This window comes from Dipodomys merriami, unplaced genomic scaffold (assembly GCF_024711535.1).
Source record: "Dipodomys merriami isolate MVZ:Mamm:240054 unplaced genomic scaffold, mDipMer1.0.p SCAF_36, whole genome shotgun sequence".
Classification (NCBI taxonomy): Eukaryota; Metazoa; Chordata; class Mammalia; order Rodentia; family Heteromyidae; genus Dipodomys; species Dipodomys merriami.
This window is the reverse complement of record NW_027205159.1, coordinates 1627901-1650834: the sequence shown is the minus strand read 5'-3', so window position 1 is coordinate 1650834 and position 22934 is coordinate 1627901. Positions and strand designations below refer to the sequence as shown.

Below are 22934 nucleotides of genomic sequence, written 5' to 3'. Positions count from 1 at the left end.
GAACACAGAAAGGGAAAAGAAGAAGGGTGAACAAATGCAATTATGTTATCCCATATACACTCCATGGAAAATTACCTATGTAATTTGTGGGCAGCGATGGAGAAGAAACACTATTTAAAAAACAAAATGTAGTCAGTACCTTATGAAATGATAGCCTATCTGTACAATACCTTATTAAAAAACAAACAAACAACAAAGGCAGAAGGAAAAGAAAACAATGGTAAAGAGAAGGGAACTTTTAAACGGAGATCTACAATAACCATAGTAAAACATGGAGGGGAAAAATTAACTTCAGAATAGCAGTTGCCCCTGGAACAAAGAGGGAAGCAAATAGAATATGAGGACTCTTCAGTTACATAATTTTATTAAGATTTAAAGCAAAATAGGACAAAGGTGTACAAATGTTCATTGTAAATGCTGAACAGATGAGTCTGATATAGTAGTCTCTAGGTTTTCTGTTTGAAATAGTTTATATCTTAATCTTCATCAGATTAAAACACACAAGACATAATGTAACTTACATTTTTAATCATTTTAGTCTGTTCATTGATAGCTTCAAGGGGGACATTAGTGGCACCAATTTGCTGTGTGATACCACCTGCTTCACCATCCTGGACATGAGTGTGACGGAGCTATGAGAGGACAGCAAATTTGGATTGTTACTTTGACATAGAAAAGAACACAATGAAGTCCCTTTTGTACAACTACTATATACCAATACAAAATAAATTTTGTAAAGGTACAAAAGTAATTTTTATCACAAGCAGAATTTGCCCAAATGAGGTATGTTTATAAAACTTTTAAATGTACTTTTAAAATATATTATTTTGAAGTTATATCAATGCATGCACTTACCTTATCTAGAATTTTTGTCTTCCCTGTGTCCACATGACCAAGCACACAAATTATAGGAGCTCTTAGCTTTTCTGTATTAACATTTTTGCTATGTTCAAGACGACGTTTCTAAAAAGAAAAAGAAAAAAATGACAAAATTAAGTAAATATTATTTTAAATTCTCACTACTTTTATATTTTACATTGGTATAAAATTATCACAACCTACATTCAAGTGATTTGGTGATGTGACCACATAAAACTAATTTTACAGTGTGAACTTCATAATCCTATCATAGCACTTCTTGAAAAGGAAAAATCTGTTTAGAACAGACTCTAAACAGACACTAAGTACAAATAGGCAAGGTATAAAGTACTACCTCCAACTTTCTGATAGCTTTTGTGTAAAGCTATTTAATAAAATAGATAGCAAAGAAACGTGATTTTTTTTTCCATCATACTGTCTACACAGTAGAACTTCTAATTTATGTCACAGCTTATACAAAAAAGTGACAACCGTAAACATTTTTTAAAATGATATACTTTACACTTTTATCCAATGTACACATTTGTATTTTAAAGAAGCCTCCCAGCCAGCCACTAGTGGCTCACAGCTCTAATCCTAGCTACTCAAGAGACTAAATTCTGAGGCTTGTGGTTCCTCACTAGCTAGGACAGGAAAGGCCATGAGACTCATCTCCAATTAGCCAGCAAAAACAAAGAACTAGCTGCTGTTTTTTAAATTTATTTATAATGTAGTACTGTTACATATATTTTTTGTTTCTTTTGTATGTTTTCCCCCATAGTATAACACCTATTTACACTGTATTTGATTCCAGTGCCCTGCATCTTGTATATATATTTTCTAATTTGGGGAGGGAAGGGAAATAACAAAATCCTGAAATAAGGATACAAGTTGACCCACTGTAACAATGAGATGTACAAGACATTATGTTAAAAATGAACTTTAACAACTTGGGGGGAGGGGGAGGAGGAGATAACAATGTTCGATAGGGAATGTACTCATTACCTTACTCATAACTGTAACCCCTCTGTACAGTATTTTTACAATAAAAATATATACAAACCCCCCCCAAACCCCCAAAGAACTAGAAATATAGCTGTGACTCAAGTGGTAAAGTACCACTTGAGCAAAAAAGCTAAGAAACATCACCTCGACACTGAGTTCAAGCCACAGAACTGTGCAAGTGTGTGCACACGTGCACATGCACACACACGCACAAGTGTGCACACACAAGCTTCCCAGTAAAAAGAATGTTTAAGCCTTAGTGTAAGTACAACATTTTTTATTTTTTCCCAGGCATTTACTAGGTCTCCAATGGAAACTATGATTTACAAAAGCTTCTCTTAGAACTACAATGCAACCAGGCACTGATGGCTCATGCCTGTAATCATAGCTACTCAGGAGGCTGAAATCTGAGGATCATGGTTCAAAGTCAGCTAGGGCAGAAAAGTCCGTGAGACTCCAATATCCACTATCTCCAATAAACCACTAGAAAACCGGAAGTGGTACTGTGGCTCAAGCGGTAGAGCGCTTGCTTTGAGCTGAAGAGCACAGGGACAGCGCCCACGCCCAGAGTTCAAGCCCCACAACCAATTAAAAAAAAAAAAAAACTACAATTCAATTTTTCATTTGCTTGTTTTGGCAACATTTACCTAACTTTTGCTTTTGGAGGACCAAATAAAAAGGAAGCCATCACATACCTTCTTTGAAACAACAATCTTTCAATACAATAAAGCTGATATTATATTCAGATGAGATACGCGATCATCAAAACTAAATCATTTGTGAAACTAGTTTTCAACTAACAAACTTTTATTTCTTGCCATTAGATGCTGTAACTGAAATAATACAACTAAGATCCAAATGATGTTCACAAAGTAGCACTTCTTTACTAACATGGCAGCCTCACAGTATATACAACTCATATTTGAATACAATACTTAGGATCGAATATGGCTGAAAACTGCCTTTCTCTTCCACACTTGGAGTGTTAAATATTTTGAAGATATAAACTTTGAATCTAAAATTCTACCTCTTATTGTTTATACTGAACCAATAAGAGGGTAATAACACAAACATTTATAGGTACACACTGCTCACTATAGCACTCATCATAAAAGTCTTATAAATCCTTAATGTTCTTTGGTTGGAGATTTGTTGATACAAGTTTCCCAAACTCAACAGAAGTCATTTATCTGGTACATTCATCTGGTGTATAAGAATTACTGACAGGTTCCCATGGCTCATGGCTGTAATGCTAGCTAGCTACTCAGGAGGCGAACAGCTGAGAATCAGGATTCAAATCTAGCTATGACATGAAAAGTCCATGAGACCCCTGTCTCCCTATTTCCAATTAACACCAAAAAACTTGGTGGAGCTGTACCTCAAGTATACCATAGCATTTAGCAAAAAAGCTCAGGGATAGAGCCAAGCCTCAGAACACGAACACACACACACTTCTCCCCCCCCCCCAATATGAATATATTCCTTATCTGAAATAAGTCGGATCTTAAAAGTGAAAGTATGGTTTAAGAGATAAGAGGTCCAGCCTTGAGTGAAAAAGCCAAGAAAGAGCTTTGAGGCCTTTTGTTCAAGCTCCTGTGCTGGCACAAAAGAAAAAAAATTACTTCAGAAATGAAGTAATGCACATCAGAAGTATTTCTGATTTGGGGGGTTGTATATACATGAGATATATCTTAGAAATTGGCCAATTATAAAATTCATTTACATTTCATGGCTATCTTATATATAGCCTGAAGGTAATTTAAAACAATACATTTATTGTGCTTACATTTTGTTTCATTTTGCTGGTCCTGAGGCCTGAACTATCTCTAAGCTTCTTTTGCTCAAGAATAGCACTCTTAACACTTGAGCCACAGCGCTGCTTCTGGCCTTTTCTGAGTAGTTTGTTGGAGATAAGAGTCTCAGCCTTTCCTGCCAGAGCTGGCTTCATCCAAAATCCTTAGATCTCAGCCTCCTGAGAAGCTAGGATTATAGGCGTGAATCACCCACACCAGGCTATTTTGTCTATATTTTGACAAATGACACACTTGAAGTCAAATGTATAAACTTTAGAATTGAGCAGCTTAACATTCTCCAATAAAAAAGTATTTAATCCAAAACATCAGTAGTTCTGGAGTTCAGAAACTGGAGAACAATCCCAGTTAGTGGTTTAGAAATTCAATTTGTCCCATACAAAATGTAGACAAGGAAAAAAAATCAAATTATTGGTGTTATTAAAAATTAATTACAGCCGGCGCCGGTGGCTCACACCTGTAATCCTAACTACTCAGGAGGCTGAGATCTGAGGATCATGGTTCAAAAAGCCAGCCCAGGCAGGAAAGTCCGTGAGACTCTTATCTCCAATAAACCCCTAGAAAACCAGAAGTGGCGCTGTAGCTCAAGCGGTAGAGTGCTCGCCTTGAGCTGAAGAGCGAGGGACAGCGCTCAGGCCCAGAGTTCAAGCTCCATGACTGACCAAAAAAAAAGAAACAACAACAACAAAAAAAATAATTACATATGAAAAGATGGAAAGCTAGAAGTTTTTACCTTTAAAAGTTCAGTAACTAGAGTTCAAGCAAACTAAAGTATTATTTATACTAAGCTGACAAAATGAAAAATCCTTTGCTTCAAGTCTACTACATTAAATAGGAAAAACAAAAAAGCCTACTAGGTATTTATACCTTTTTAAAGAGAAGTTACAAGTAGATATCTCACACTAACAGTAAGAACTAAACATCTTACCAACTAAAGGGCATATGCTCAGAATACCTTCACATACCTGTACCATCACCCAAAGAACACATTAATATTTGGACAAAACAAGGAAAATGATGCAGTTTCCAGTATGACTTGGGTAAGGGAAGAAAGCCTCTGGGTTAGATCAGTGTTGAAACTAGAGAAGATATAATTCTTAAAAATATATTTTGTGAAGTATGGTAAAAATCTTTAGTTGTCATAGTACAGCTCTAATGATAAGAGTGGGGAAGATAGAAACAAAAAAGGAAAAAAACATACCTCAATTCTCCGTTTTGCTTTGTCATAAGCCCTTTCTTCTTTAGTTCGATCATCATCAGAGTCATATTCAGAGTCTGAGCTAATTTCTTTACTTGGCTTTTTATCTAATGTCTTTCCTGAATCTTTTTCATCTGACATCTTTTCATCTTCCTCATCACCTTCACTGCCTTCACTTTCTCCTTCTTCTTCCTCTTCTTCTTCACTCTCTTCTTCTTCCTCCTCATCTTCCTCTTCTTCCTCCTCCTCCTCAGGGTTTTCTTTTACTTCTATATGGACTGTGTTTCCTTTTTTAAGTAAAGCAAACAAAATTTAAAATGATAGATTTGTATCAAGATAGGAAAACTACTAAAAAGGCACTAAGGCAGCAACATTGTGTTTTCATACATTGTAAATGCAAAGTATTTGTCCACATGATACAATGAAGATGGTCACTTAGAAGTAAAAAATTCAGTTGGTAATCCACAAGTAAGTTAATAAAAAATAAAATCTACTACTAAACCAGGATCCAAGGTAGAATATAAAGACAGGGAGAAAAACACAATGTACTCGTTAAGTGATTCTGGAGGTAGTACAAAAGGCTAAGTTGTTTCAGTGCTAAAGGGCTAGGCACAGCAAATTCAGACCTACCAATAATTAAAGCAAGGAAGGGACAGAAGAGTGAGGTAGCACAAGGTTACACTTTACCATGGGGTAAAATTCTGTAAGAACTCCACCAATGGAGCATGAATTAAGAATTAATAAATAGGACATCATCCTCACTACTGCCAAATCACCTTCACCTTCATATGCACTCAATAAAGTTCAAAATAATATACTCCATATTGTTTGTTCACTCATATTCCTGAGTATATATTGAACACCTGTAAAAATCCAACATTTGGCCAGGTACCAGAAGCTCACACCTGTAATCCTAGCTACTCAGGAGGATGAGGTCTGAGGATCACCGTTCAAAGACTGCCTGGGCAGGAACGTACCTTAGACTCTTATCTCCAATAAACCACCAGAAAACCAGAGATGGCACTGTGGCTCAAGTGGTAGAGCGCAAGCCTTGAGCTGAGGGACAGTATTCAGGCCCAGAGGTCAAGCCATACAACCGACCAAAACAAAAATCCAAATCTGAACTTTTTTTGAGCACTGAAATGACACTACAAATGGGGAATTCAATTCATAAATAAAATGCTTAAAAAGTATGGCATAAACCAACCTTCAAGCTATTTTAGACACACATAAATTAGATTTCATCATAAGGCTTGGGTCATATCCCCAAAATATCTCATACTGTATTTGATAATATTCCAAACTCCTGGATCCTAAGCATTTCAATTAAGGGACAAATAAATTTGTCTATCCTCGACATACAATTACTTCTACAATCTTGTAAATAAATATACAGTACAAAGTATAGAACAATTTCCACAAAGAAAACCAGTAAGACACAAGGAAGATTTTGATGCACTGAATTTGTAAAACAAAAACTTTAAAATTTTCCCAACATTCAGGAGAAAAGGTTAAAATTTTTAGAAGGTCGTTTTTCTTTTAAGTTACATGGAAATTCTGAAATGGAATATACAGGAGATGAAATTAAGCTTTCAGTAGGCAGGCTTAAAAGAATGAAAAATTAATGACACAGTAGACAAATAAAACAATCCAGAAAGAATTACAAAACTCAATAGAAAATACAGAAAAGTAAATTGTAGTATAACAAGTATCTAGTACAGGATCAAAAGTGAAATAATGGCTTCATTCATTACAAAATGAACAAACATATAAAATCACACATTCATAAAGTCCTCCAAATAGAATGATGCACAACATCACAAAAGAAGGGAGGGAGGGAGGAAAGGAGAGAACCTACCCTGGGGGCATCATGATCTAAATCACTGAAAACCCACACATGTAGAATTTAAGCTGATATCTGATTTCTCATTAGAAGCAATAAAAGTCAAAATAAACAATATCTTCAAAATATTATATATGAAGTTTCAACCAAGAGTTTCTTCTCCCTCGGTAAATACATCATTATAGAATGAAGATGAAATAAAGATACATTCAGAAATGAAAAAATAAAATGTCTTAATAACCCCTATAAAAGGAAATTTAAAAAGATGTTCTTCAAGAAGGAAGAAATGAACCTAAATAGAAGATCAAAGACATAGGAAGAAATAGTGCACAACAAATGTGAAGAATAAACATAAGGGCTGGGAAGGTGGCTCAGTGGTAGAGTGCTTGCCTTGCATGCCTGAGGCCCTGGGTTCCATTCCTCAGCACCACATAAGCAAAAAGAAAAAAGCCGGAAGTGGCGCTGTGGCTCAAGTGGTAGAGCACTAGCCTTGAGCTGAAGAGCTGAGGGACAGCACCCAGGCCCAGAGTTCAGGCCCCACGACCGGACTCCCCAAAAAAAGGATAAACATAATGAAATCTCCACTTCATAAAAGTGTGAGAAATACAGAATGACATGAAGAAAAAAGAGAAATGTTATATAAATGGGACATTGGGTAAGTATTCTTAAAGTATTTTAAAGTCCCTGCAAGGTATTGAAAATGTGTAACATTAGGCATTAGGTATTGTTAGATGAAATGGGCAAAATTAAAAATCTTGGTAACCATCAAAATAATAACTAAATGAGGCATGTTAGCCATTAGTAGGCTGATCTTAATATTGAGGCTAGCCTGGCAACACAGTGAAATCTTGTCTCAGTAGAAACAAATTAGAAAGTATAAAACTTTCTAGCATATGGAAGGAGAAAGAATGGAATTTTAAAAACTTCAACAATCAAAGATTGTTAGAAAAGAGAAACAAAGAAAAAAAAAGAAAAGGGTTGGAGATATGGCTCAGATGGTAGAGAACCAAATTCGAGTCCCGGTCTCAGACCAAAAAAAAGAAATTTAATGTAAAGAAAAACAAGACTTAGATGAAAACTTAAAACCAATATACTTCGCTAAATACATCAAATGTACTCTACCTAAACACTGACAAATTATGTTTCTTATGGTGTGAATATAGATTCACATTGAAACCTAATCCCAACTGTGGTGGTATAAAGATGTGGGGCTTTTTGAGAAATGATTAAATGATTAGGATCCTGTCCTAATGAATGGATTATTATTATAAAAGTAGTATTGGGGAAAAAAAGGAGACTTGGAAAGTGTTCACCCCTCTTGCCCTTTCAATCCTTTCTTCATGGAGAATAGTGTTCTTCCAAATCTCTGAAGACTGCAACATCAAAGCAACATCTTGAAGGTAGTGAGTAACCTACTAGACCTAGTAACTGTTTCTTAAACTTGTGTTCTTCTGAAACTTCAATTTTTTTTTTATAAATCACTCAATCTGTGGTATTTTGCTATAGGAGCACAAACAGAGTAAGATAATGATTTAATGATAAAGAAATAATAAAGATTAATACTGATCTATGACTCAAAGCTGGTTTTTTCATATTGAGTACAGGATAAAAGTAGATTTTGTAAGGCAATCGACATGACTTGCAAAAAAGAAATGTCAGTAATATAAGGCTAAATTAATCAATAAGATTTAAGATTATTTTCACCTAAAACCATAGTACCAAAATATTAAACCTCAAAAATTAGCAACATGCAGGGGAAAATAAGACAATATAAAATCACAGTGGTAGTCTTGTTTTTAATCAGGATAGTCTCAGTAAGAGGAAAAAAAAGTATGCCATAAAAGCACCTCAGAACAATATAAAGATATAACAAAACTTTTGATCAGCAATTTGAAACATAAAGTAAGACACCAAACTAATGAAAATATAAATGCTATAAAGAAGGAAAATGTCAATGAAACAATAGGGAATCACTCTAGCTCTCTCTAGTCAAACAGAGATTTAGGGTCCTAATGTGCACTTCTCCCCCAAAATTGACAACAACAAATAAACAAATAGAGAATCACAGAAATGGGGGGGGGGGAAACATGGAGAGCTCTTGGCCAACTCCCCAACCCATGCCAGCAGCACAGCAAAGCCCCAAGAGTGGCCTTGCTGCCCAGGACTCCAGGACCCGACCAGCAAGACTGTAGCATCCAGACGTAAGATTTATCACAACGTCGCCGGTTGAACCCACAGCCAACTCCAGAATCAGTGAATATCCTGCTGGGGTCCCCCCTCCCACAAGGGACCAGCCTGGCCCAGACCCCTACATTCTGCCCAAGAAGGGGCACCAAACTTGATGAGGAAAAAGAGACCAGAGACCTTTCTAACTCTCCCTTCACCCCACTTGTTGGCTTCCAGTGGGAGACTACCAGCACTCATATTGGAAGGATGCTAGGACCCTACGTCCTCACAGCAAGCTATCAGCAGGAAAATTGGGCCTGTTTTAAACCAACACTGACAAAAGCCTGCGCACCAGCACCATTCGCAAAACTCATGCCCATCCTGGAGGCCTAAACACCACCATCCCAGGCCGCAGACAGAACCAACCATCCAGCTGCTAGTGGAGAGCTCCCTGTCCTGAGCCAGGAAGCTTGGCTCAGATCCAGCTGCCAAGCACTGGCCACCTGCAGGGAGAGAAACTAGGGGCCAAACACCTTCCGAAACACACACCCAGCTCAGAGGCTTGAAAATAGCCTTCATAACTACTGCCAGAGATGGAACCCAGGCCTGACTTCAGGCAGAGCTCCCTGGCTCAGGGGTGAGCAAAGCGTGCACGCACAAGCTGGCAGCCAAACACTAGCCACCTGTGGACCAAGAACCAAATCAGGGCTGAAGCACAGACAAATGCCTACACATGCATGGGAGCCCACTCCTTCCAAAGTGCCCATCCTGGAATCTAACCTTCCCAGCCCCACTACAGATGAGTTCCTTTCAGCTAGCCCAGGGCCAAGCATGTGCACAAGCATTCACTGTCCTACAGACCTAGCATGGGCTAGTCCACTGTAGTTTGAGCTAGCTTGGGCCAAGCACAGGACACACCTGTCAGACACAAACAGGCCATGCTCAGGACACAGCACTGACAATCCCTGAACCCAAATACATAAATCGAAACCAAAGATGACAAGATTCATGAATAATTAATAAGACATATAATCCAAATCCAAAAGCCAACAAAAATTCAAGGAAGGATTTCAATGAGAGTAAAAAGAGATGGAGGACAAAAGAAGCGTTAAAGAAATGACAGAATTGGCCAATCAAATGAAAGGGGATATGCAAAAATAATTTCAAGAATACAAAGAAGAAATAACAAGAAAATCCAGAACCCCAAAAAAGGTATGGAGATAAAAATACACACCTCATTAAAAGACAACATTAATACTCTGAGAACTGATCTAGGAAGCATAAACGGTCCACAGGTAACAGAATAAGTGAAATGGAAAACAGAGTATCAGAAGTAAAGGATTAAACAGAGGAGCTACAACAAAAAGTCCAAGGTATGGGAAAAACACTTAGAATTTACAAAAGGGAAATCCAAGAATTTGCAGACTCAGCTAAGAAATCAAATTTACACATAGCTAGGATCTTCAATAATAAAAGCACTGAAAAATCTATTCAGTAAAATAATAAGAGAACTTCCTCAATCTTAAGAGAAAAAAATCTCAGTCACCTGAAAGAAACATCCAGAACCCCTAGTAGACAAGATTGAAGAAGAAACCCTTCTAGACACATCATAGTAAAAGCATTAGACTTGAAAAGCAAGGAATTTTAAATGTTGTAAAATCAAAGATGCTATATTACAAGGGAAAGAAAATCAGAATTACTGCCAATCTCTCCATACAAACCCTCAATGCAAGGAAACCTTGTAATGGTATAATCAAAGCCCTGAAGATCAACAACTGCCAAGTCAAACTGGTATACCCAGTAAAGCTATCATTTACATTTGATGGTGAAACTAAAGCCTTCCATGACAAAATATAAGGAATTCATGAACAATAAACCAGCACTACAAACAATACTAAAAAGGAGGTACATAATCCGAAGCAAACAATCAAAACCAAGGATATACATCAGACAAAAATCACCAGAAGAACAATTTAGTAAGCACAGGAAGAGGAAAGAAGCAAAATACAGGAAATCAAGAAAATGGCAGTAAACTTTACATATTTTTCATTATAATAACCCTAAATACTGATGGACTTAACTCTACAGTCAAAAGAAAAAGAATAGCATATTGGATCAAAAAACAAGATCCATCCATTTTTTTATCTCCAAGAGTCCCATATCTCACAGTCAAAAATAAAAACCAACTACTAGTGAAGGGATGGAAAATGATCTTTCATGCAAAAGTACCCTGCAAGAAGGCAGGAGTAAGCCACATTGATACCTGATAAAATATAGACTTTTCATCAAAGTCAGTACAAAGATTCAAGGAAGGTCATGACATAGTAATAAAGAGAATGATCCATGAAGAGGAAATCTATGCACCAAATAATGGAGAACCAAAATATGTTAAACAAACACTTTTGAACTTACAAAACAGGACAGACCCAAGCACAATTAACAGTGGGAGATTTTAATACCCTGCTCTCACCAAAGGATAGGTCAACGAAACAAAAGATAAACAAAGAAACCTCTAAACTAAATGACACCATAACCCAAATGGACTTACCAGACATCTACAGAGTATTCAACCCAACAACATCGCAATTCACATTCTTCTCAGATGCCCATGGAAGATTCTCCAAAATAGATCATATGATAGTACACACAAAGAACCTAAGCAAATACAAGAGGATTGGCATAACTCCTTGCATCCTATCTGACCACTGGGAATCAAACTAGTTCTCAACAAAAAAAACATCCTGCAGAAAGCACTCAAACACATGGAGGCTTAATAACACACTACTGAATAACATCTGGGTCACAGAAGAAATTAAGGAGAAATTAGAAAGTTCTTACAATTCAATGAAAATACTCACAGTGGAACCTGGGACACAGCAAAAGAAGCATTGAAGGGGAAGTTTATACCTCTAGGTGCATGTTAGGAATAGGTCAAATTAAGCAGATATGGTATTGGTTGACCAAGGAAGAAGGAAATTTAACTGGGTAGCCTGAGAAACATAGATACAGACCCTGAGAGAACAAGACTGTGGGTCTGACCATTTGTATTAAGAATAGGGCCAAATGTTAATTAAAAATACAGGCTTGAGTGAAGTAGAGAGTTCAGCACCAAGGTGGCTCTTCTAGGCATTCAAAGGATGGCCTGTCTACCTTTAGGCCATTTGGGGAGCTATTCAATGCTTTCCACAGTTTGGGAAGGTAACCTAAGACTATGATATTTGCATTTCTCCCAAGCAGAGCCCTCCTAGCTCACACTCCCCCTAGGCCAGGTGTTGCAAATCAAAGGGAGGCTTGCCCTACTTCCAGGCCTTGGAGCCTAGTAAGCAGCAGCTCCCACCTTCTGCTAAAGCACCAACATGTCTGCAAGGATGGCTTACTGCTTTTGTGGATGGGCTTTGGCTTATTGCTTTGTAAATGTGTAATTACTAACTGCTGGCTCTGCTTTTGTAAACCCACTTGCTATCCCTTACATCCCCACCTGCATGTGGCTTCAAAATCCTGTCTTAATGGAGCTCTGGTGCTGGTCTTCATTGTCTTGGTATAGTGGAGGTCATAGGCCATGGCTAATAAATGATTCCTAGTCCTACTGACTAAGTGTTGGTGACTCCTTTCACCAGTGGGACAATTCAGTGCACACATATAGAAAAGAAACAGCTCAAGTAATTAAGCTCATGCTACAAGAAAAACAAGAAAAAAAATCAAATCTAAAAATACTAGATGGAAAGAGATAGAAAAGATTAGGGCAGAAATCAACAAAATAGAAATTAAAAAAGCTATACATAAAATCAATAAAACAAAGATACTTTTTTGAAAAAAAAATTGACAGACCACTTGCAAGATTAACCAAAAAAAGAGCAGAGATGCCACAGGAAACATCACAACAAATACCCAGGAAATTCAAATTATTATAAAGGATTACTTTTAAATCTATACTCACAAAAGGAAAACTTACCAAAAAGGGATGAGTATTTACAAATGTACAAACTGCCTAAATTAAACCAAGAAGATATAAACCAGCAAAACAAGGCACTAATACACAAGATAAGAGAAAGCCCAGGCCCAGATGGGTTCACTGCAGAATTCTGTAAAACTTTTAAAGACGAATTAATATCAATACTGTTAGAGTAAATTAAGACTCTGCCAGAAAACCAAGTAGACATCCAGGTACAAAGAACAAAAGAAAGATTTATTGCCAGTAAGGAGACTAGCAAAAAACAAAAACAAAAAAACAAAAGAAAAAAGAGACTAGCAAAACCCCTTTCTCACCAGGTAAGAGGAAGTGAGAAGTTCCAGCTATGGTCTCAGATGACCTTTTATAACCTCGGGGATTTGGGAGATCCCACTCCTTGTATGGTCATAGGTATCCCAAAGTGGTACTCTGTCAGGGAAAGGGGGTAAGGGCTAATTATTTGCTGCCTTTACTACATGGACCTAGTGTTGCCTAAGGGAAAGAACATGTTAAGCCATGAGGGAGGAGGCTTCTGGGCTAACATCTACTCATCAAGCTTTTCCATGAAATAGAAATTGAGTCATCCCAAACTCATTCTATGAAGTCAGTATCACATTCATCCCAAAACCAGGTCAGGATCCAACAAAAAAGAGAACAAACAAAGGTCTGGGAAGGTGGCTCAGTGGTAGAGTCCTTGCCTTGCATGCATGAGGCCTTGGGTTTGATTCCTCAGTACCACATAAGCAGAAAAAGCCGAAGTGGCACTGTGGCTCAAGTGGGAGAGGGCTAGCTCTGAGCTGAAGAGCTGAGGGGCAGTGCCCAGGCCCAGAGTTCAGGCCCCATAACACACACACACATACACACACACACACACACCCCTAGACACACACACACACACACACACACACACACACACACACACACACACACACACACACACACACACACACACACACACACACACACACACACACACACACACACACACACACACACACACACACACACACACACACACACACACACACACACACAGCAATTTCTCTGATGAACACAGATAAAATACTAGCCAACAGATTCCAGAAACAAATAAAATCATATATTATGACCAAGCAGGCTGCACCTCAAAGATACTAGACTGGTTTAACATACACAAACCAATACATGAAATCCAGCATTGTCAACAGAGCCAAGGTCAGAACCACATGATAGTCTCAATAGATACAGAAAAAGCCTTTGATAAAATACAACTGTTATTCATGTTGAAAGCTTTGGAGAAACTTAGAAGGAATATTTTTTTTTTTTTTTGGGGGGGGGGTCTGGTCGTGGGCCTGAACTCTGGGCCTGGGTGCTATCCCTCAGCTCTTCAGCTCAAGGCTAGCACTCTACCACTTGAGCCACAGCGCCACTTCCGGCTTTTTTCTTTTTGCTTATGTGGTACTGAGGAATCAAACCCAGGGCCTCAGGCATGCAAGGCAAGCGCCCTACCACTGAGACACCTTCCCAGCCCAGAAGGAATATTTCTTAAAACAATAAAGGCTATATATGACAGACCAACAGCCAACATCATACTTACTAAATGGGGAAAACCTAAATTTCCCCTAAACTCAGGAATAAGGCAAGGATGCCCACTCTCTTCACTCCACTTCAGTATAGGTCTGGAATTCTTAGCCAGAGCATTAAGGCAAAAAAAGGACACAAAAGGGATTCACATAGGGAAAGAAATTAAACTATCCTTACTTGCAGATGACATGATCTTACACCTAAAGGAGCCAAAAAAAACTCCACTCCTAAATCCCTAGAGCTGATAAACCACTTTGGCAAGGTAGCTGGATACAAAATTAACTCAGAAAAATCAGTTACCTTTCTGTATGCCAATAGTGCACAAGTAGAAAGAGAAATTGTAAAAACAAAACCATTTGCAATGTCTCAAAAAAAAAAAAAAACCTAGGAATTAACCTAACCAAAGACATAAAAGATCTTTACAGAGAAAACTATAAAAATCTGAAGAAAGAAATGAAAGAAGATACCAGGAAATGGAAAGACCTTACATGTTCGTGGATAGGTAGAATCGGTATTTTGAAAATGGCCACATTGCCAAAAACAATATACAAATTCAATGCAATCCCCATCAAAATCCCAATGATGTTCTTTACTGATAAACAGTTCAAAGTCACATCAAACAACAAAAGACCTATAAGAGCCAAAGCAATTAAAGAAGCAATGCCCGTGGTATTACAATACCAGATTTCAAACTCTACTACAGAGCCATATAACAAAAACAGCTTGGTTATTGGCACAAAAACAGACCCAAAGATCAAAGGAACAGATTAGAAGACCCAGAAATAAAACTACACACTCACAGTCATCTAATATTTGACAAAGGAACCAATGACATACAGTGGAAAAAACACAGCCTCTGACAATTGGTGTTGGGAAAACTGGGCAGCAATATGCAGAAAACTAAAAGAGGATCCCTGCTTGTCACCATGCACTAACATCAATTCAAAGTGGATCAAAGACCTCAAGGTCAGACTTGAAACTCTGAAACTACTGCAACAGAGAGTAAGAGAAACATTAGAACTTATAGGTATAGAGAGGAAGAGTCCCAGGGGCACAACAGATAGGACAGAGACTCAACAAGGGGAACTACGTTAAAAAGTTTCTGCACAGCTAAGGACATATTTACAAATTAGAAAGAAAATCAACCAACTAGGAAAAGATCTTTACCAGCAATACATCAGACAAAGGCCTAATATCCAATATATGCAAGGAACTCAAGAAACTAATCCCTCCAAACTTAATACACCAATTACAAAATGGGCAGGGAGCGAAGGAAGAGACTTCTCAGAAAAAAAAATAAGAATGGCAAAAAAAAACACGTAAGGAAATGTTCATCATCCCTGGCCATAAAGGAAATGCAAATCAAAACATCTCATCCCAGTTAGATTGGCCAACATTTTAAACTGGAAGAAACGCTGGTGGGGATGTAAGGAAAAAGGAACCCTACATTTCACAGCTGGTAGAAATATAAACTAGCACAATCACTCTGGAAAGCAGTCTGGAGTGTCCTCAAAAAAACAAAAAATAGACCTTCCCTACAATCCAGCCATTCTACTCCTAGGCATCCACCCTTATCATAATGAACCAGGATATGATAAGGACTCATTGCTACACTATTCACAATAGCCAACATATGGAAACAGCCCACATGCCCCACAATACATATTTAGATCCAAAAATATGTGGTAAATATGTACAACAGAAAGAATAAAATAAAAGCCATCAGAAATAAAATAACCTCTTTTACAAGGAAATAGATGGAATTAGAACAAATGTTGAGGTAAGCCAAGATCAGAGATAAATGGCACATATTCTTTCTGATATGCAGAAGTTAGATCTAAAACACTGAGATATAACAAATTACACAGGATTCTAGATACTCACATACAGTGACACCAAAACAGGACAGTCTTAGAAGAGCATCACAAAGGTGTAATACCCAACTACCTCTTCATATGTACATAAAATAATATATATATGGGAAGGAACACCAAAGACAGAAAAACAAAGAACTCTTTGCTTTTTTTTTTTTTTTTGCTGGTGATTCTGTATTCTTTATCTTATATACAGTATATTCACATGCATATCTGTAGAAGATTAGAGGGAGGGCACAAAATCTGAGCAAAAAGGGTGAAATAGTACAGCAGTGGAACGTACTGGACATTAATGAAAGTGAGGTATACAACTTGTGGTTGGAGAGGAAAGAGAATGGGAGAGAATGAGTGAAGAGATGACACTGTACACAAGGAAATATCCTTATTACTTGACCATATACTAAGCTGTAAAGCAAGACTCAAAAGTTTTTCAAGGGTGAATCATAGAATCACCGATCACTTACATTTGCTAAAAGATATACTAAATCATAGATAAAGAAAACAGAAATATAAAAAAACCCAATATATTAGAATTTGTAGAATTTCATGAGGGCATGCTTAAAAATTAATTGTAGCTTGAAAACAAGGATGAGGGTGGGGGTCTGAAAAAAAATTGGAGTCAAACATCATTCTCTATAAGATAGAAGAAAAATCATAGTAAAGGAAGTAGATATTCTAGTAATAAAGGGCAGAAAGTAATGACAAAGAAAGTTTACATATTAAAGTGACTAGGAAACGTATTCATCTTTTCATTAACTTTTTTGGGGTGCCTCTCTTGGAGCTTGAATCTAGTATGAACACTATTGCTGAGCTTCTTCCTTTAAGGCTAGCATTCTACCACTTGAGCCACAGTCCAATTTCCAGCTTGGTGGCTAATTAGAAATAACAATCTCACAGACTTTCCTGCCTACGCTAGTTCGGACCTGTGATCTGTCTCTTGAGTCACTACAATAGCAAGCATGAGCCACTGATGCCTGGTATCTTTTCGTTACTCTTAAGTTAATAGCCTTTTTGTAGGCTACTTTTATTAAGAATCATGGAAAAAGTATATTAAACATCACCCTGGGAAATGTATTATAAATACTAGGTATGTGTTTTAGAAATGGATTTATTAACTATAGCAAAGGAGAGAGCAAGACTGGTCCTCATAACCCAAGAAGGGTCACACCTATGTTTCATAATTAGGAGACGATTCATGTAAATACATTCAACTTGAATGACCACTGGCTTTTATCAATGTGTAATTGTGAATTACTCACCTTTTTCTCTTTCCTCATCACTGGCCATAGCTTCCCAATCATCCAATCCAGCATCCTCAGTTTCTTCTTCTTCTTCTGTAAATTTTCATTTAACATACAAAAATCATTTAAGAATATGACACTTTTAGAAAAAAGAAAACTACGCTGTGACATTAATGTTTTAATGATTTAAATAGGTAAAACTATGCATGCACCTTTTCTTTGGAATTAACTTTTTCAATGTAGTTAGTATGTTATAATTTACTATTAATAAATATTTCACTATTTCACAATACATACTCAAGATACCAGAACTTAACCTAAACTGCATATGTAAAGAATTTAAAATTTTACAAATTTAAATGCTAAAATATTCTTTTATCTAAAAAGTATATATGAATACATTATATTTTTAAGAAGAATGCATTTCACATCTTTTTGAACTTTCAACTCATACTTTATGAACATAATTTATTATTCATTTTGCTTTAGCCTTCACAGATATATACAAGTAACTATTATATTTCAAAGTTGAAGATACAGAACTATTATTCTATTCTAGGAAAAAAATAAATGTGGTGCTGAAATTCTGGAATAATTTTAATATGAAAAACTGTAATACTCTCTATTAACAATTACTCTCCTTTTACTAAAAATGCAACTAGACAAAACTACTTCTAAGAAAGGAAAGTGAACATGGGATTCTATCTCCAATTCCTCTAATATCACTATCTTTGGGAAGGGAGGAGAGTGTGGGTGGATGTGTGGGCACTCAAGAGCTTGTCCTGGGGCTTGAATTCAGGGCCTTGGGCACTGTCCATGAGCATTTTTCATTCAAGGTTATCATCTTAACGCTTAAAACCACAGCTACACTTCTGGCCTTTTGGTGGTTAATTGGAAGTAAGAGTCTCACAGACTTTTCCTGCTTTGAACTGTGATCCTAAGATCTCAGTCTCCTGAGTAGGTAAGAATACAAAAGTACAAGCCACCAACACCCAGTTAATTTCATTATCTTAACCTTAAGCTGAAGCCTACCCATGTGAAATTACCATATTCAATTAGGAGAGAAAGGTAAGAAAATCAGCTCTCATTATTTGTGATGTTTCTTCAGCCTGTTCTGATCCTGTCTTAAAACTGAATATTCTCTTGAGTTTGTACATAAGTGATTATGTACTCAACATACCTTTATCTAGCCTATGGTCTTATCAATCTCATGAAGGAGAACTTTAAATTTTTTTTAAAAAAGTCAGAGATTTTTTTTCCTTACACACACAGTGTTAAATATTTTTTAAAAAATGGTGTTAAAATGCAAATTTCTGTAGTTCTTAAATTTTTAGGCCTTGAGATTTTCAACCCATAGATTAAAAACAAAGAAAATAAAGAATAGTTACTGTTACTAAAGAAAAAAACACATTGTAATCTCATTTGTCTACTGCTCAAAATTTAAAAAAAAGCTATCTAAGCTGGGTGCCAGTGGCTCACGCCTGTTATCCTAGCTACTCAGGAGCTAAGAACTGAGGATCATGGTTCAAAGCCAGCCCTGACAGTAAAGTCCATGAGACTCTTATCCCCAATAAACCACCAAAAAAACAGAAGTGGCACTGTGGCTCAAGTGGTAGAGTGCTCGCCTTGAACTGAAGAGCTTAGGGACAGCACCCAGGCCCAGAGTTCAAGCCTAGGACCGACAAAAATAAATAAATAAAAAGGGAAAAAACAAAATATGTATTTGTTTCCAAAATACTTAATGATACCTAAGATAACTTATGATACAATAACAGCATCTAACAATAATCAATTGATTCCCTAATGCCACTGGCCTGGTTCAACAGGGGTTGGTGTCTCTTCTTTTTCTGGTACTCCTTGTTCTATAACTTCTACAACAGAATTCAATTCCACTGCTTCAGACACTGAAAAAGAAGCACACATCAAGTTAATAATATTTCTGCAGTGTGTTATTTCTGGTAACATACCCTGTTCAATATGTAATTGAAAAAAATCAGTAATAAGAGCCTATGTCTTGGGTGCCAGTGGCTCATACCTGTAATCCTAGCTACTCGGGAGGCAGAGATCTGAGGATTGCAGTTCAAAGCCAGCCTGAACAGATAAAGTCCATGAAATTCTCATTTCCAATTAACCACCAAAAAAGCTGGAAGTAGAGATGTAGTTCAAGTGTAGAACACTAGTCTTGAGCACAAAAAGCTTAGGGACAGCACCCAAGCCCTGAGTTCAAGCCCCAAGAACAACACCAAATCAAAAAATAAAAACAACAACAAAATCCCCACAACATCACATATTTCTTCTGCAACATTTATCAGCTGATGTATTGTTAAAAAACTACTCTTTGGGCTGGGAAGATTGGCTCAGTGGTAGAGTGTTTGCCTTGCATGCATAAGGCCCTGGGTTCGATTCCTCAGCACCACCTAAGCAGAAAAAGCTGGAAGTGGCACTGTGGCTCAAGTGGTAGAGCACTAGCCTTGAGCTGAAGAGCTGAGGGGCAGTGCCCAGGCCCAAAGTTCAGATCTCACAACTGACAAAAAAAAAACAAAAAAACTACTCTTTCTACTCAAGGAATGAAATACAAAATCACAAAAAAGTTATTATTGTTGGTCATTAAAGTTAATAACTATTCATAGAGTAGCCCATTTTTTCAAAGTAAAGTACTTTTTCTATTAGCCTCTCATTTAAATGAAGTATGACAATAAAAAGAAACAAGGTATAAGAAATTTCAAAATGCAGTTCTGGGAGTGTTATTCGGGAGTGGAATATATTGCACAATACCATGCCCATGTATACACAAATGAGTTCAGTGTTTTTTAAAAGACAGTGCATTGAAAGATATGAAGAAAAGCAAACAAAATAGTTTCCAAAACTAATACAAACCTTCTTTATTTTCTAGCTGCTGAGGTGTTTTTTTCTTCTTTTTATCTTCATAAATTGGCCTTTTTTTTGGCAAAGAGTCTTTTGATGGCACTTCAACACCTGATAAATAAACAAAATCTTTAGGCTTATACACTTGACATAACACCTGAGACATAGCTTTTTAAAAGATAACATTCCATACTATGTGGAAATCAAGTATGCAACTTGTGGGCAGGGACAAAGTGGGGAAACTAAGGGAAAGTTAATGACAGGGTAATATTTTCTAAAAATAATTGTACTTACTACTTGACTTATGAAATGGTAACCCCGCTATACAACACCATAATAACAACAATAAAATTACTACTTATTTCAAACCAGGTACTGGTGGCTCAGGCCTGTAATCCTAGCTATTCAGGAAGCTGAGATCTGATGACTACAGTTCAAAGACAGCCCAGGCAGGAAAGTTCATGAGAATCTTATCTCTAATAAGCTATTTTTAAAAAAAATCTGGAAATGAAGCTCTGGCTCAAGTTACCCTTGAGCAAAAGAAGCTCAGGGACAGCACTGAGGCACAGTTCAAGCCGCAGGATGCAAGCACACACCCATGCACCCCATTCCAATAACCTCAAAGATATATAGCCTAAAATATAAAAGGTTATGCATGGAAAAACTACTTTTACATAGGCATCTTAAAATCTGTGTTTCCATAACAATAAAAATTTTAATAAATGCATTTTTACAACCACATTGCAACAAAGCAGCAGTTATTTCATCCTGTGCTGTTCCCTGCAGCTAAGCTTTCCTCATATACTCGGCTGCTGAGCAACACCATCAGCTCTTTACTCCTAACCATTAGATTTTTCCCAAAATATCAATTAAATGGAAGTTTTCAGTCTGGCTTTATTATTTACAGGGATTTATGAGTAACCCACTTTGGGGAATGATGTGGGTGCTGGGTCCTAGGGCTTCATCTCAGGGCCTGAGCACTGTCCCTGAGCTTTTTAACCCAAAGATAGCACCCTATCATTTAGGCCACAGCTCCATTTCTTTTTGGTGATTATTGGAAATGAGAGTCTTATGGACTTTCCTGCCCCAGCTGGCTTCAAACCATGATCCTCAGTTCTCAGCCTCCTGAAGAGGTAGAAGGTACGTGCCTTGTGAGTAATCCAGTTTTTGCATGTATTAGTATAACATCTTCCGATTGCTGAGGAAATAACACTGTATGGATATACCAATTTGTTAATCCATTTAATAGCTGAGGGACATCTAAGTAATTTACAATTCTGGATAATTTTGAATAAAGCAAATTTGAGCATTTTTGTGTTAGTTTATTTCATGTTTACCCACCATTTCAGAGAAGTAATAAGACAAAGCAAACGTACTTAATTTTATGCTAAACTGCCTATTGTTTTCCTAGTACTCATACAATTTTTCCTTCTTAATAAATTTACTGCTGTGAATCTTCACCGTTATGTATAGGTATATTTTAAAGGTTTAGTATGCTATGTGTTACTAACTCATTTGGGATCTTAAATCTCCCTAATGATTAATTTAGGCAGTGTATGATTTTCATGTGTTTATAAGCTTCTTGGTAAAGGGATTGTTCAAATCTTTTGTCTACTTTTATATGGAGCTGTTGGTTTGTTTTGCTGAATTCTGAGACATCTTTATATATCTAGGATTTTACATACTGGATTAATGTTTTGTCAAATATATGATTTGAAGGTACTGGCTTTGAATTCCCTTAACAATGTCTTTTGCTGAGAAAAAGTTGTGAACCAAAATTTCTCATTTTTCTCTCTGATTATAAAGTCATATCTAAGCACTATTTACCTAATACAGAATAATCATGAAGACTTTCTCCTATGTTTCCTCTAAAAGTTTGACTGTTGTAAATTTAGATTTAAGGTTCACTTTGAATGGAGATTAACAAAAGGTTTTTTTCTTGTTTTTTAACATACAAATGTCCAATTGTTCCAGTACCACTTGTGGCAAAGACTACAAATACTTAACCCATTGAACTATATTCACCTCTAACAGGAAAAATTAAGAAAAATCAACTGACCATATATAGACTTCCTGTTCTGTTGAACTATTTGTCTATCCTTTGCAAAAAAACATAGTATTAACTCCTTTAACTTTGGTATAAATCTTGAAATATGGTCTGTGCTGTCCAAATTTGTTTTCCTTTCTCAAAATTATGGCTATTTTAATATGTTAGTCTTTTTAAACATACTTTTTAGAAAAGTTTATAGATATACAGAAAACATGCTTTGGGTTGACAGCACTGAATCTAACAGGTTAGGGAGAACTTAACATAACATTCTAGATGGGCTGAGAAGGTGGCTCAGTGGTAGAGTGCTTGCCTTGCATGCATGAGGCCCTGGGTTCGATTCCTCAGCACCACATAAGCAAAAAAGAAAATAGCCGGAAGTGGCGCTGTGGCTCAAGTGGTAGAGTGCTAGCCTTGAGCTAAAGAGCTGAGGGACAGCGCCCAGGCCCAGAGTTAGGCCCCACGACCGGACCCCAAAAAAAAAAAAAACCAACAACAACAAAAAACATTCCAG

The 22934-nt window shown here is 36.9% G+C and overlaps 1 protein-coding gene across 1 annotated transcript in view; it reads right to left on the bottom strand.

Annotated features, from left to right (window-relative positions):
• Nucleotides 1-22934, bottom strand: part of Eif5b (eukaryotic translation initiation factor 5B) — an 80416-nt gene that overhangs the window by 15127 nt on the left and 42355 nt on the right. The window contains exons 7-12 of the mRNA XM_069988530.1: nt 20386-20484; nt 19323-19412; nt 17527-17601; nt 4876-5159; nt 856-963; nt 522-632 (exon numbers count right to left, since the gene is read on the bottom strand). Of these exons, the coding sequence (XP_069844631.1) occupies nt 522-632; nt 856-963; nt 4876-5159; nt 17527-17601; nt 19323-19412; nt 20386-20484 (767 nt within the window). The remainder of the gene's footprint in view (nt 1-521; nt 633-855; nt 964-4875; nt 5160-17526; nt 17602-19322; nt 19413-20385; nt 20485-22934) is intronic.